Raw genomic sequence first — 16,683 nt, forward strand, 5'->3', positions numbered from 1 at the left:
CCTCCATATTCCAAAATACTGACAGTTCAGTAGGAGCACAGCAAATTAGAAGGGAAAGAAACACTGAAGACAAGTTCAATAACCAACAACAAAAATAAAACTCAACTAGCAATGAACAGCTTAGTAAAACCCACAGGCAATGACTTTAATGAACCGACTGGGAGATGTAACAATTTTCACAACTTTTATTTTACTGAAGGTTTTTTTTTTAATCATTTCATTATCCATTTTGTTGTAACAAGCAATATCAAAAAAGTTATTTTGTGCCTGGTAAGGGGGCCTGGCTGGGGGATGGGTAGGACACTGGGGACAATGGTAGAGGGAATGTTACACTGATGGTGGAATTGGTGCTGGAACAATAAATGCCTAACACAACTGCATTGTGAAAAACTATAAACTATGGTGCTGAAATAAAATTTTTTTAAAAATTATTCTTTCCTAAAGTTTCTAATTATTTTACTCCTTGTATTACCAATAAAACTTATATGTATTAGAAATACATTTTCATATAGGCGAATGGGACAGTTTTAACTCTTAGACTTTTTATCTGCTTAGTGGCTCACTCTGGAATATTAAAGTGAGAACGTCAGGTATTTGACGTTCCCCAATTAACTTTCAACATGTTTATTCATTCATACACACACCTGTATTCCTGAACTGACATAATATATAACTATTGTAAAACCAGGACTTTCAACAATAAATGTAAGATTCAAATCCCTCTGGCTGATTCTCCTTTAATATACCATCTGAGAAAAACAAATTCTTACTTTAGGATCTAAAATTTGAGACTTCTTTCTATTTCTTCAGCTCCTAATAAGCACTAAGAAGCAATTTACATCAATTCACCACCTACTCCTTGGCATCCCCAATTCCTCCAGCAGTTATTGCGAAGGTGGCTTCATTTTCAGGCATCTCAGGGCTAACAGAATACAAGGGAACAGAAGTTTATAAAAAGACTTATTTCTATAAATACTATATTCATGTCACAAGCATCATACTCCAATCGGTCTGAGTCTCCAGAGACATCTCAGAGTTGGCACAGCTAAATGTGGACTACAGGATTTACTTACAAGCATAATCAAGCCTGAAAAGGCCTGAGTCAGAGCACCCAAGATCGTCTGAATTGGTCTGGGCAGGCAGACTAGCCTGAGTTGGGAGCAATGGAGGTCCTAGAGCTGAAGGAGCTGCTTCTCTCCTTCCCTTCATCCTTCTGCCCTTCCTTTAATGGAAGAGGAGATTAACAATCTCTAAACCTTTGCGCTTCCATACTCAAATAAACAATCTTCTGCTTTTTTTTTTTTTTTTTTTGGTTTTTGGGCCACACCCGGCGGTGCTCAGGGGTGACTCCTGGCTGTCTGCTCAGAAATAGCTCCTGGCAGGCACGGGGGACCATATGGGACACCGGGATTCGAACCAACCACCTTTGGTCCTGGATCGGCTGCTTGCAAGGCAAACGCCGCTGTGCTATCTCTCCGGGCCCAATCTTCTGCTTTTTAATTTTTTAAAAAATATGTAGTTCTGTGTCAGATACCATGTGTGGGGCTACACCTGGACCCAGATTGATTGTATGCAAGGTGAGTGCCCTACCTGCTATTCTATCCCTTTGGCCCTCTGCAGTTTCTGCTGCCCTTTGGACTGTACCAAGTGTACCCAGGGATGCACCTTCAATAGGGGCATTGAACAAGTGTCGCTCTTACACCTGAAGTTGGTGAGGCGGAGTGCAAGCATCCTCCCAGGTGTAAAAAGAGCAAGAAGTAAAGAATTGCCCATTTTTATGGGGCCTGGACCTGTGGCTTTCATCTCTGTTCTATAAAAAAGTTCTATTAAAGTAAAAGCTGTTGAATTAAAAAAATAAAATTAGGGGCCGGAGAGATAGCATGGAGGTAAGGCATTTGCCTTGCATGCAGAAAAACAGTGGTTCGAATCCCGGCATCCCATATGGTCCCCTGAGCCTGCCAGGAGTGATTTCTGAGCATAGAGCCAGGAGTAACCCCTGAGTGCTGCCAGGTGTGACCCAAAAATCAAAAAAATTAAATTAAATTAAATTAAGAGAATAAGTTTTGTTTTGTTTAGTCTTTTTTGTTTGTTTGTTTTTGAACCACAGCTGGTGACGCTCAGGGGTTACTCCTGGCTTTGCACTCAGAAGTTACTCCTGGCAGGCTTGGAGGACCATATGGGATGCCAGGGATAGAACTTGGGTTGATCGTGTGCAAGGCAAACACCCTACCTGCTGTGCTAGCTTCGGCCCCAAAGTTAAAAGAACTTTATGAGCACTCTTTAGGGATGGGAAAGAGAGAATATGCGGGGAAAAAAAAGAGAGAGAGAATATGCAATACAGCAAACTACTTTAATATATTAGGCTCTAAATTGGCTTTTCTTTTTTATTCAAATCTGTGGGACTTTGATATGACTAATAACTGCTTTATTGTTCTAAACTGATTCTGTGAAACTCTAGGGTCCTCTGAGAATGGTAAGACTTAAAGGAGTTGTTTGTTTCAGCAAGTTTGGAGGACATGGTAGGGGCTTCTGTATACTATACTAAAGCCCTGCTGTGTGGGAAATAAACCTGTAATCAAGTGATTACAATTCTGGGTATCTGGCAAAATTCTAGTCCTACTATTTAATTCAGCATAGACCATTTATAATAAATTTCTAGAAACTATTGAAGATCTACAAAAAACAGCATTATATAAATGTTTCTTTTTCTCTTTTTAGGGGGCTATATTCAACAATACTTAGGGCTTGTTCTTGGCTCAAGGGGCCAAATATAATGCCAGGTATTAAAATGGGTCAGCCATGTACAAGGCAAGAGTCTTACCCCACTATATTAGCTCTTTGGCTCTGATTATTTTATTTTTTTGGTTTTTGGGCCACACCTGGTGACGCTCAGGGGTTACTGCTGGCTATGTGCTCAGAAATCACTCCTGGCTTGGGGGACCATATGGGATGCCGGGGGATCAAACCAAGGTCCGTCCTAGGTCAGCCACGTGCAAGGCAAATGCCCTACTGCTGCGCTATCGCTCTGGCCCCTGGCTATAATTTTTTTTTGCGGGGGCCACAGTCAGCAGTGCTCAGGATTCACACTTGGTGGAGCACCAGGGACCAAATGGGATGCTGAGGATCAAATTCAAGTTGGCCACATACAAAGAAAGCACCCTACTCACTGTGCTATTGCTCCAGTCTCATAGCACTAACATTTTTATATTATAGTTTTCAACAAGGACAGGCAATAAATAGAAAAATGATATAAATAAAAACTAGAAAAATGGGAGAACTAAATATTTAGGGGTTTTTTTAATGCTTGTTTTTGGGTCACACCGGCAGTGCTCAAGGGTTACTCCTGGCTCTGTCCTCAGAAATCGCTCCTGGCAGGCACAGGGAACCATGTGGGATGCCAGATGGAATGCCATCCTGGATCAGCTATTTACAAGGCAAATGCCCTTCCACATTGCTATCTCTCCGGGCCCCGAGTATTTAATACATTTGATAATAATAAGTGCTGATTAATTGTACTAAGATATGTGATTTCTCTGGCTGATTTTCACTCCCTATGGTAAAGAACTACTATAAATCTTTGCTCAGATTGGTTTATTATCCAGTATAGGGTTTGCAGTGGTGAGAAGTGAACAGAGTTCCTGTCCTCAGGGCATATCTTATCTATCTCAGAGAACTATGTTACATAAGTCATTCCAATGGACACAAAAGCTCCCTGAAGGTGGTGAGTTTTTTTCCACTGCTCTCTGCCCAGAACCTAGAACAGCTATGATGTGATAGGCTGTTCTTTACAAAATTACAAAGTTTTGATTTTTTTGGTTTGTTTTTGTTTGTGGCAGTGCTCAGGGGTTACTCCTGGCTCTATGCTCAGAAATCGCCACTGGCAGGCATGGAGGACCATATGGGATGCCGGGATTTGAACCACCGTCCTTCTGCATGAAGGCAAATGCCCTACCTCCATGCTATCTCTCTGGCCCCAAAGTTTTAAATTTTTTTTTTTTTTTTTTTTTTTTTTTTTTTTTTTTTTGGTTTTTGGGCCACACCCGGTAACGCTCAGGGGTTACTCCTGGCTATGCGCTCAGAAGTTGCCCCTGGCTTGGGGGACCATATGGGACACCGGGGGATCGAACCGAGGTCCGTCCAAGGCTAGCGCAGGCAAGGCAGGCACCTTACCTTTAGCGCCACCGCCCGGCCCTAAAGTTTTAAATTTTGGTGTGTGTGTGTGTGTGTGTGTGTGTGTGTGTGTGTGTGTGTGTGTGTGTGTGTGTGTGTGTGTGTGTATGGTTTGGGGCACACTAAGTTGTGCTCAGGGTTTACTCCCTATCCCATGCTCAGGGATCACTCCTGGTTGTGCTCAGGTGACCATATGTGGTGCCAGTAATCAAATTTGAGATGGCTACATGCAAAGCAATTGTCTTACCTGCTGTACTATCTCTCTGGTCCCAAAGTTTGTAATTGTTAAAGTACAGTGAAAGAATATAAATTTAAAAAAGGACATAGTTTAGAGATTAGAGGAGTCAGGGAAAGGTTCCCAGAATCAGTAATGTTTCAATTGAAACATGACAGGAAAACGGCAGAAAGAAAGAACAGAATGCCCCTCTCACACCCTGTACTTTCCCTTCACTAACCACACTTTATTTTGGGGGGAGAGAAATTCACACCAAAGGATGCTCAGGGCTTATTCCTGGTTCTGTACTCAGGAATCTTTTCGGGTGGGGCTTGAGAGACCATATGGAGTGCCCAGGATCGAACCCCGGTCAGCCACAAGCAAGGCATGTGCATAATCCTTCCCTGCTATATAATTGCTCCAGCCCAATGTGCATTCTGCACTTTAATCAGAATTGAGCCCTCCATCATGTGGCTTTATTGTAAGTTCTAGAAGGTCAGGGAATAAGTTAGGTGGTGAACAGAATCCCTGAATACCAAATGCCTACTTCTTAATAAGAACTTCCCAATAAAATGGTTCATTTTTGAGAAGGAGATTCACTCAAGTAGTGTCTTCCACTGGGATAATTACAGTCTCTCAGGAGAGGCAATTCTACTTAACACCATATGCCCAAGAATCTAATTAAGGAGAAGAAAATATTTACCTGTCATAAATCTTGGCAATTCTGAGTTCTCCTCTTCCCTTTCTCAAGCTTATTCTTGTGGTTGAAGCATGAGCCAGAATATGTCCCCCGATGGGTTTTTTGGGATCTGCCTGAAAACTGAATAAATTGCTTTCTCAGGTCTCAACATATCACCTGCATATGAGTAGCTGCAATTACCAGACATCTTTCTGTAGAAGGTGGCAGGCAGTGGGATAGACAGTTTTCAACAAGCAGAGGCATATTTATAAACTATGGATTTGGGTAGATTTGGAACTGCTGTGTTCCTACTGTAATTCTGTGCAGGCTTCTGACATTCCTTTGATCAATAGTTCATGTTTTGTTTTATTTTGGGGAAATGGATTGGGTCACAACCAGGCAGTATTCAGGGCTTGGGGGACCATATTGGGTCCCCCAATATGAGATTGAATCTGGGTTTACCATGTGCAAGAAAAGTGCCCTACCCACTGTGCTATCTCTCTGCCCCCCCCCAAAGTTTTCTTAAAGCTTCCCAGAACTTCCTGAACAGTGTAACAATTCTAACCAAGTCTGGAGGTGAAGTATAAGAAGGTGCAATCGCATTCCACATTCTTTAGAGGGCTTTAATTTACTTCTATTTCTGACCAAGTTAAAAAAGCTTCAGAAAACCACCCACATCCTATGCTCTTATTTCCCCCTTCTTTCACTGTCTTCTCCCCTTCTTTCCTCCTTTTCTTGGAGGATGGAGGAGTATGATGAGAAGGAGGAAGAGATGGGGGTGGACATTAGGAATAAACAGGGACCAGGAAAGACTGCTTTATTTATATATTCCTTTCGTTAAACAGGAGATGGCATATTATATTGAGGGTGATACCTAGAACAGCTAGCCCTCCCAACTTCAAATTAAGGTACTAGGGTCACAAAGTCTACCATTATGGTGATGGTAAGGCAGGTGATCATTTTCTGAGTAGAAGGTGGAAGGTATTAGGGTATGGCTAAAAAAGCACCAACTCTGCCTCTCAATTGTGTGATTAGCAAAGTACTAAGTACTCTGAGCCTCTGTTTCCTTTCCATAAATTATGACCAACAATAATATCACCTAAAATACCAGTTGGAGAGGGGACCTTGTGGGCCTGGGCTGAAGCACGAATTTCTGGGACAATAGCTCTTACTGGTGCTTTTTTTTGTTTTGTTTTGTTTTGTTTTTGTTTTTGTTTTTGTGCCACACCCAGTGTCGCTCAGAGGTTACTCCTGGCTATGCGCTCAGAAGTCGCTCCTGGCTTGGGGGACCATATGGGATGCCGGGGGGGGGGGGGATCGAACCGAGGTCCGTCTAGGCTAGCACAGGTAAGGCAGGCACCTTACCTCTAGCGCCACTGCCCGGCCCCATTACTGGTGCTTTTTGACTTGCTAAGGAGTAAACAGAAGGATTGTATCTCTGTGGAAGGGTCCACTAAGGAGAAAGCCTGAGACAACATGCCATCCTTCATAAACAGGGCACGCGTGAGGAGAAGATACAAAAGAAAATGACCCAGAGAGAAGAATTCAGGGAAGAGAGACTGATTGTTAAGAAAACAAGATAAGATTTGTTCATTTTGGTTTGGGGGCCACACTCAGCAGTGCTAAAGGCTTACTTACTACTGGTTCTGCACTAAGGAATCATTCTTGGTAGGCTTGGGGGACTAGATGGAGTGCTGTGTACTGAATCCAGGTCAGCCACATGTAAGGCCAATTCCCTACCCATGCTAATGCTCCAGCTCCAAAGTAAAATAGTCTTTAATGAATGAAACTTATTAGAAAGATGTGAGCGGAGAGAAAAAGAGGAAACCTATGTTCAAGGGATAATAGGGTCATGAAGAGCAAACTAGAGAGATGGTTCTTAGAAAAGGGTATGTTTCGGGGCTGGAGCAATAGACAACGGTAAGGCATTTGCCTTGCATGCAACCAACACAGGACGAAGAGCAGTTCAAATCCCAGCATCCCATATGGTCTCCCGAGTCTGCCAGGGCTCATTTCTGAACACAGAGCCAGGAGTAACCCCTGAATGCTGCCGGGTGTGACTCCCCCCCCCACAAAAAAAAAAAAGAAAAGAAAGGGATATGTTTCACAAGTTTTGTAAAGTAGTCCACCCTCCCGTTCATTACTCAAAGAGCCCTCTTTTGCCAACCTTTTAAAAATGAAATTCCATGGTTTTGTCAGGGGGGTAGAGAGGGGACTTGCAATGAGGAAGGATGTTGCTATACAAGAGTGACATCCTTCAGAGGTTGGCTTCAGAGAAAAGACAGGAGCCTAAAAAGGCTCAGTTATGTTGCAGTGGCATAAATTTTTTTAAAAACAGGAAAAAAAAAAGGAGGGTAATAGGACCAAACAGTCATATGAACATTGAGTGAAAATAAAAAATGATCAGACTTAAACACCAAATCCAAAGTCAACAACAACAGAATCGATACCCAGTCTACACAAGCTTAGACACAGAGGGGAGTAGTTGCACTAGCAGTCCGGGGAGGGGGCAAATGGAGGAGATATGGGATGCATATTGGGAACAGGGGTAGAGGGAGGACAACACTGGTGATAGAAATGGCCCTGATTCCTTGTCACTATGTACCTTAAATTACTGTGAAAGATTTGTAATTCACTTTGGTCACAATAAAAATTATTTAAAACAAACAAAAAAATTTATTTATTTTTTTGGTTTTTGAGTCACACCCAGCAGCGCTCAGGGGCTACTTCTGGCTCTACGCTCAGAAATCACTCCTGGCAGGCTCGGGGGAACATATGGGATGCCGGGATTCAAACCACCATCCTTCTGCATGCAAGGCAAACATCCTACCTCCATGCTATCTCTCCGGCCCCCACAAAAAATAATTTTTAAAAATAATTTAGCACATGCATAGTAAGTAATGTAATAAGTAATAATATAAGTTCTCATTTTGATGGAGAAGAATATGACGCACAAATAATTTATTATTATTATTTGGTTTTGGGGTCATATCCAGTGATGCTCAGGAGTTACTCCTGGCTCTGTGCTGAGGAATTTCTCTCGGAGGTACTTGGGAACGAAATGGGATTTTGGAGATTGAACATAGCAAATGCCCTTCCTCCTTTACTCTCTCCAGTCCATTTTGTTGTCGATTTTTTTTTTGGCGGGGGGGGGGGGGCACACCTAGTAGGTACTTCTGGCATCGCCAGGTGTTGGGGATTGAACTGAGTCAACTATGTGCAAGACAAACTCCCTAAAGACTGTACTATTTTTCTGGCCCAACACAAATAGTTTTATCAGAGGTTTTCAATCTATTTACATTTGCAGACCTGGGACTGAAAACCACTGGTCTAAATAATTTTTTTTGTTGTTGTTGTTGGTTTTGGATCACACCCAGCAGTGCTCAGGAGGTACTCCTGGCTCTACACTCAGAAATCGCTCCTGGCAGGCTTGGGGGACCATATGGGATGTCAGGATTCAAATCATCATCCTTCTGCATGCAAGGCAAATGCCTTACCTCCATGCTCTCTCCGGCCCTATGGTCTAAATGATTTGCAACAGACATAGTGCTATGCTACTGATGTCAGTTTAATGATATTTTTTCTAACCACATTGCCTTTTAATTTATGTTAATGGTGTTGAATCAGTAAGCATCTTTAGAGATTAGACTGTGTACTTACAATACCATAAATGCTCTTTTATTTGGGGTGGAGGAGAGGTTTGGGTCATACCTGGTGATGCTCAGGGGCTACTACTCCTGGCTCTGAGCTTGCTCAGGGATCACTCCTGGTGGTGCACCAGGGACCATAGGTAGTGTTAGGATTGAATTCAGGTTGGCCACATGCATAAGCAAGTGCCTTACCTGCTGAACTATCTACCTCTCTGGCACAAGATGACAAATATTCTAAAATAAGGTCTGTTTTAGCAAAACTAGTGCACTAGTAATGGAGTGTCTGATTTTATTCGTTGTTCACCTTACTCTTTGCCCTCATATGGTGCTTTCCAGGCTGAGATCTTAGCTTTTTATTTCAGTTTTTCATCCTCTGAATCAGTCTAGACCTAAAATCTGCATCCATAAGCCTCAGCTAGAAACTACTATTCGGCTATTATCAGATGGCAGTTCCTCGCCTCTGTAATTTTGTTCCTTTTTAATACAATGTGCCATCAAGTATAATGCATGGGATATAAGCCTCAATTATTGTCAGTGTACTTGGGGACTCATACCAATTATAGTGATATTTCTCTGACAGGCCCCAGGAGAGTTGCAGCTTGAAATTTCTCAGCACTAAGAAACAATATTGTTTTCTTTCTGGGAGGTTTTCTAATAGTCTTTGAAATCCTTTAGTTTAAAACTGTCTTGATGATATTTTTTCATTTCCCTGTGGCATTTTATATGCTTTATATGAAGAAGTGCCTTTCATTTGCATTGTTATAATTTAAAATGCTTTAGCATCTACTAATTATAGTGAGTCTTGTTTTCTTACAATGTAGCTAGGTGATGTTTCAAAGCAAACCGATCCAGCAAAATTCTAGTCTAAAGTTATCTGCTCTAACTTAACTCCCTTCCACTAGCAATCTCTTCACATTTCCAACTTCTTCCATTATTTCCTTTGTATCCTCTCTCTTCTCTGTCTCTTCTCCCCCCCCCCCCTTCATTCTCTAGAGCTTTTACTTATGGCTCTGCACACAGGACACACAGGAATTACTCCTTACAGGACTACGGGAACTATATAGGATATCAGAGACTGAATCTGGTTCAGTTACAGGCAAAGCAAGTGCCCTTACTGCTGTACTATATTGCTCCGGCCTCTCCTTTCATTGTCTTACTGGAATAAATTCAAAATGCTTTTAACCTTTTTGAAATTTTCTACTTATATAGGGAGGTGGGATCTTCTTTGACCCAATTCTCACTGATTGCCCTTACCTTCTAACTCTAGGTCTGTTTCCTAAGTGGGCTGCAGGGCCTGAAAAGGTGGGGTTGATGGAACTATCATGGGATTGTTTGTTCACTTAAAGAAAGATTCCCAGGAGGCCTGAGCAATAGCACAGCGGTAGGGTGTGTGTGCTTTGCAACAGGCCAACCCAGTACATACTCCAGTTCGATTCCCAGCCTGCCAGGAACAATTTCTGAGCGCAGAGCCAGGAGTAACCCCTAAGTGCTGCCAAGTGTGACCCAAAAACAAAACAAACAACAACAACAACAACAACAAAGAAATAGATTCTCAGAGTGGGGCATGAAGTAATTTTATTTTTCTAAAAAGGGGGTGGCAGGCTAAATAGGTGGGAGCCTCTGCTCTAGATCAACATTTCGGCCTCTTCCCTGTCCCCTCTCTACACCTGAAGAAAGAACATTGCTCTTTAACTTGTACTGTTTTATTTGAATGCAACCCACTTCCTCCCTCTGAGCCAATGAGTCATTCTCTCTTTTTAAAGCAAGCCTTAAAAATCTTCTATTTCTCTTCATTTAAAATTATTCTCTTTGTGAAGTACTTCATGTGCCGTGTATAAAAAGGCACCAGATAAAACAGACAAGATTGTCCTACCATTCAAAGCCTACAGACCATGCCTGACCTGCCAAAACAGTTTTTTTCAGTTAACTGGGAAGATTTTGTTTTCTTTTTTTGAGGGGATAACATCCCAAGCTATGTTCAGGAGGCCTGAGGCTTCACCCACAATTATTGGCCAACCAGGCAGGTGGCTCAATGCAAGGGTCTAACGATATTGTGGTGCTCAGACCCTATATTGCTCAGGATTACCTGGGCCACTCCAAGAAGTACTGAGGGCACATACAGGGCTGTACTAGGCAATGCTCAGGAGACCACATGGTGCTGGCCAAGGATCGAACCCATTATAGGCACAAGTATGTAACCTAAGCACTGTGTTTTCTTCCTATTTTCATTCCTTATGGAGACAAGGATCTAGATGACTAGTAAATTCCAAGAATCTTGATATAGTGAAAACAATTTTTAAATTTAGAAAAGATTTGATTTAAGAAAGGGAAAGGCGGGGCTGGAGAGATAGCATGGAGGTAAAGCGTTTGCCTTTCATGCAAGAGGTCATCGGTTCAAATCCCAGCGTCCCATATGGTCCCCCGTGCCTGCCAGGAGCAATTTCTGAGCATGGAGCCAGGAGTAACCCCTGAGCACTGCCGGGTGTAACCCAAAAAAAACCACAAAAAAAAAAAAAAAAAAAAAAAAGAAAGGGAAAGGCAGAGTAAAAGAAAGTATAGCCCCTGAATTGTTGGAGGGATCTCCTTAAGTAGGATTCCAGGTTTTTGGTTTTTTTTTTTTTTTTGGGGGGGGGCATATCTGGTGGCCCTCAGGGGTTACTCCTGGCTCTGCTCTCAGGGATCATTCCAAAAGCTTAGAGGACCCTGTGGTATGCTGGGGAACAAACCTGGGTCAGCCACTTGCAAGGCAAATGCCTTCTCCATTATGCTAGAGCTCTGGTCCCAGATCCCAGATTTTTTTTTTGTTTGTTGTTTTTGTTTTTGGATCACACCGGGTGTCGGCGCTCAGGGGGTACTCCTGGCTCTACACTCAGAAATCGCCACTGGCAGGCATAGGGGACCATATGGGATGCCAGGATTTGAACCACCGTCCTTCTGCATGAAAGGCAAACGCCTTACCTCTATGCTATCTCTCCAGCCCCCCGAAAATATCTTTTTATGACACAGAAATCTTGTGAACATCTAGTTACATAAGTAAATATAAAACTAATAATGAACAAATATCTGAATATATATAGTCTGAGAAGGACCATAATATCACTTACATAGTTTTCCTATTAAAAGAGTTTAAATCTCACTCCCAGCACTGCTGAGTGGGGTCCAGCACCCACCCTAATATTTATTTATTTATTTATTTATTGGCCACACTTGATGGTGCTGAGGGTTTACTCCTGACAGTGCTCAGGGGAATATAAGTGATGCCAGGGATCAAACTTGGTCTGAAAATTTCCTTGTACCTGGTTCAGCCACTTGCAATGAAGTTCCTGCTATGCTATCAGTCCACGCCCTCATGTTTGAAATTTCAGTCATGAGGAGCAAGAGATAGTCCAGGAGTAAGGTACTTGCCTTCTTTGAGTCTTCTAAAGGCATCATATAAGGTCCCCCAGCACTGCTTTGTGAACTGAGCCAAGAATAGTCTCTGAGGAGTGGTACAATCTCGACCCTCATCGTTTTTTTTTTAGTAGTGAAAAAAATTAGCTCCAAGTAGGACATTCAGTAAAACATTGCTATGTGCTTAGTACATGCTTACTATAATCCTTTCCATAATACCAGGCTCATACAAATCTAACAGAGGTTAAGGCAAAGTTGTGATGAAGGAGAGAACTAGAAAGACATGACAACTGCATTCAAAGCAGATTCTCATTAACCCTCAACTGAAACAAAGCCACAGAGCCTCAACTCTCAAAGATATTACTGTGACGACTGAAGATACTTAAGTACTATTGTACGTTAGATAACACCACGATGCCAGTGTTCATTTCCTGAGTGGGATAATTATATAGTGGCTATGTAAGGGAATGTTTTATTTCTTCGAAGAGATATGTTAAAGTATTAAGAGGTGAATATTACGATGATGTCTGCAAACAATTCCCAATGGTTCCTGGGACTAAAACTCTCAAGTTGTAGGCTGGAGGTAGATACTCCACATACTAAAGCACAGGCTTTGTATTCTGGAGGCTGCTTAGGCAACACCTAAGCAACAAGGCCTGAGTAGCCCCTGAGCACTGCGGGATTTGGCCTAAACTAACTCCCTCCCCAATACCAACTCTCAAATAGCTCACATATCTTTGTGTATGTGCATATGCAGAAAAACAATACTTGACATATACACACATGAGAGAAAGAATGTGTGGGAGAAAACAGAAAAATGTTAGCAATTGAGAAAACCTAGGTGAATGATATATGTATACGTAGGTTTGGGTTTTTTTGTTTGTTTGTTTGGTTTTTCTTTTTTTGATGGGGTGGGGACACAGCCATTTGACGCTCAGGAGTTACTCCTGGTTATGCATTCAGAAATCACTCCTGGCTTGGGGGGACTATATGGGACACTGGGAAATAGAACTGTGGTCCATCCTAGGCTAGCGCTTGCAAGGCAGGCCTTACCTCTAGCACCAACACTCCAGCCCCGTTTTTTTTTTTAACTTTTATTGATTGATTGATTGATTGATTGATTGATTTTTAGGTCACACCAAGTGGAGCTCAGGGGTTACTCCTGGCTCTGCACTTAGAAATTATCTCTGGCAGGTTGGGGGCCCATATGGGATGCTGGGAATTGAACTGGGTTCCTCCCTGGTCGGGTAAACGCCTACCTCTGTGCTATCTCTCTGACCCTGGTTTGGCTGGTTTGGTTCCTTTTCCTTTTTTTTTTTTTTGGTTTTTGGGCCACACCCAGCAGTGCTCAGGTGTTACTTCTGGCTCTATGCTCAGAAATCACTCCTGGCAAGCATGGGGACCATATGGGATGTCAGAATTTGAACCAACTTAGGACCTGGGTCAGCTGCTTGCAAAGCAAACACTGTACCATTGTGATATCTCTCCTGATATCTCTCCAGCCTCCAATATCCTTTTTGTTTTGTTTTGGCAGCACTCAGGGGTTATTCTTGGCTCTGTGCTCAGAAATCACCCCTGGCAGGCACGGGGTGGAGATGGGGAACCATATGGGATGTCGTAATTCAAACCACAGTTGGTCCTGGGTCGGCTGCCTACAAGGCAAATGCCCTACCAATGTGCTATCTCTTTGGCCCTTCCCAATATACTTTTAACTCTGGAAAGCCCAAAATTTTCTCTGAAAATGCCCAAACTATTGTTTGATGAATTGGAGAATTAGAGAAAAAATTAAGTAATGCAAAGTGAGCTCTGTAATTATAAAGTAAAAATGTGCTGTTCAGGGCACGGGCGGTGGCGCTGGAGGTAAGGTGCCTGCCTTGCCTGCGCTAGCCTAGGACGGACCGCGGTTCGATCCCCCGGCGTCCCATATGGTCCCCCAAGAAGCCAGGAGCAACTTCTGAGCGCATAGCCAGGAGTAACCCCTGAGCGTCACAGGGTGTGGCCCAAAAACCAAAAAAAAAAAAAAAAAAAAAAAAAAAATGTGCTGTTCAGGATAATGAGCTGTGATATATTTACATACATATCATAACTGATCACTGGGGATAAAGGGGAACTGGGAAAAAAACCTGGTCACTTTGGAATTATTTTCTGTAGAAAACTGAGAATATTGAGGCTTACGTCATTGTTGCTCCTGGGTCAGCAGTCATTTGGTTGGTCACAAACACTGCCACATTGTATTCTGATCGAGATAAAAATTAATAAAGTAAGATAATATAATGCAAGTATTTAAAAATCATAATGTAGATGTTAGAGTTTAATAATATTTTGCCATGAAGTTATTTTATAAGCAAGATTATTTTCCTATTTCTTTTTTTTTTTTTTTTTTTTTTGGTTTTTTTTTTTTTTGGTTTTTGGGCCACACCCTGTGACGCTCAGGGGTTACTCCTGGCTATGGCGCTCAGAAGTTGCTCCTGGCTTCTTGGGGGACCATATGGGAGCCGGGGTGATCGAACCGCGTCCGTCCTAGGCTAGCGCAGGCAAGGCAGGCACCTTAACCTCCAGCGCCACCGCCCGGCCCCCTTTTTTTTGGTTTTTGAGCCACAACCAGCAGTGCTCAGGGGTTACTTCTGGCTGTCTGCTCAGAAATAGCTCCTTGCAGGCACAGGGGGGACCATATGGGACACCGGGATTCGAACCAACCACCTTAGGTCCTGGATCGGCTGCTTGCAAGGCAAATGCCGCTGTGCTATCTCTCCGGGCCCTATTTTCCTATTTCTATTGATAACAGATTAATACCTTTTATTGTTTGTTTTGGGACCACACTCTATGGTGCTCAGGAGTTACTCCTAGTTTTGTGCTCAGAAATCGCTCCTGGCTAGCTCGGAGGGACCACATGGGATGCTGGAAATCAAACCCGGGTCCATCCCAGGACGACATCATGCAAGGCAAGTGCCCTACTGCTATGCTATCTCTCTGACCCAGATGAATACCTTTTAAAATTATTTTTGTTATTATTTACATGTTATTATATCTGAATCAATGCTTTTGGCTTAAAAACAGAATCAGAGTGGGCCGGAGAGATAGCACAGTGGCAGGGTGTTTGCCTTACACATAGCCGACCCAAGACAAATGGTGGTTCAAATTCCGGCATCCCATATGGTTCCCCATGCCTGTCAGGAGTGAATTCTGAGCACAGAGCCAGGAGTAACCCCTGACCACTTGCCAGGTGTGACCCCAAACCCCCCAAAAAACTCAAAAACATAATCAGGGGGACCCTGAAGAAGAGCTCAGTGGTCTGAGGTCATGCTTTGCTCTAGAAGGTTAGGGTTCAATCTACATGTAGTACCTGCTGGAGTGACCCCAAGCACAGAACTGGGGAGTAGCCTCCAGCATCAATCCAGTATGCCCCCCCAAAACAAAGCATTAGGAAGAGAGTTCAAAGGTCTGGAGTACATGCTTTGCATAAGGAAGTCCAGGTTCATTCCGCAGCATTGCATTGTCCCCCAGGAAGCACTGTCTGGAGCAAATCCCAAAGCACTGGGCCAGAATAGCCATACACTTGCCAGGAACAGTCCCCAAGAAACAAACAAACAAAAAAATTACATTCTGGGCCCGGAGAGATTAGCACAGTGGCGTTTGCCTTGCAAGCAGCCAATCCAGGACCAAAGGTGGTTGGTTCGAATCCCGGCATCCCATATGGTCCTCCGTGCCTGCCAGGAGCTATTTCTGAGCAGACAGTCAGGAGTAACCCTGAGCAATTGCTGGGTGTGGCCCAAAAACCAAAAAAAAAAAAAAAAAATTACATTCTCATGGGGAAAAATTTTGGGTTTTTTTGCTTTTTTGTTGTTGCTGTGTTTTGCTTGTTGGCCACATCTGGCAGGTCTCAGGGCTTACTCCTGGCTCTTCGCTCAGGAATTACTTCTGCCAGGCTCAGGGAACCATATGTGGTTCTGGGAATCAAAACCCAAGTTGGAAGTGTGCAAGGCAAGCACTTGGTCCGCTGTTGTATTGCTCTGGTTAGAGGTAAATTTGTTTGTTTGTTTTGTTTTGGGGGTCACACCCAATGCATTCAGGGGTTACTCTTTGGCTCAAAGCTCAGAAGTCTCTCCTGGCAGGCATTGGGGGACCATTTGGCATGCTGGGGAATCTAACAATTTCTATCCTAGGTTGGCGCGTGCAAGGCAAACACCTACCACTGTGCTATCTCTCCAGCCCTGTTTTTGTTTTGTTTTATTTTAATTGCATTATATGCAAATATTATTCTGAGCTTCTCTGCAAAACCTATTCAATAAATAATCAAGGGACCAGAGTGATAGCACAGTGGTCGGTCATTTGCCTTGCATGCAGCCAACCTGGGACAGATCCCCAGCAATCCCATATGGTCCCCAGGCCTGCCAGGAGCAATTTGTGAGTGTAGAGCTAGCGAGTAACTCCTGAGCACTGCCAGATAATGGCCCACAAGCCAAAAGTAAATATATAGACAAATAATCAAATGCTATACAATCAAATATAATAAGATGTTAAGTAACAGATGCTTTCCTGATAGCATCCTTTATTTTATTTTGTTTTGGGTCACACCGGCT

At 43.0% G+C, this 16,683-nt stretch overlaps 1 protein-coding gene across 1 annotated transcript in view; it reads right to left on the reverse strand.

The window, feature by feature from the left end:
• Positions 1 to 852: 852 nt before the first annotated feature.
• Positions 853 to 16,683, reverse strand: part of DMC1 (DNA meiotic recombinase 1) — a 33,724-nt gene continuing 17,893 nt past the window's right edge. The window contains 3 exon segments of the mRNA XM_049771692.1: positions 853 to 922; positions 5,088 to 5,204; positions 14,279 to 14,339. Coding sequence (XP_049627649.1) covers positions 853 to 922; positions 5,088 to 5,204; positions 14,279 to 14,339 — 248 coding nt within the window.

The sequence above is a fragment of the Suncus etruscus genome, chromosome 4 (genome assembly GCF_024139225.1).
Source record: "Suncus etruscus isolate mSunEtr1 chromosome 4, mSunEtr1.pri.cur, whole genome shotgun sequence".
NCBI lineage: Eukaryota > Metazoa > Chordata > Mammalia > Eulipotyphla > Soricidae > Suncus > Suncus etruscus.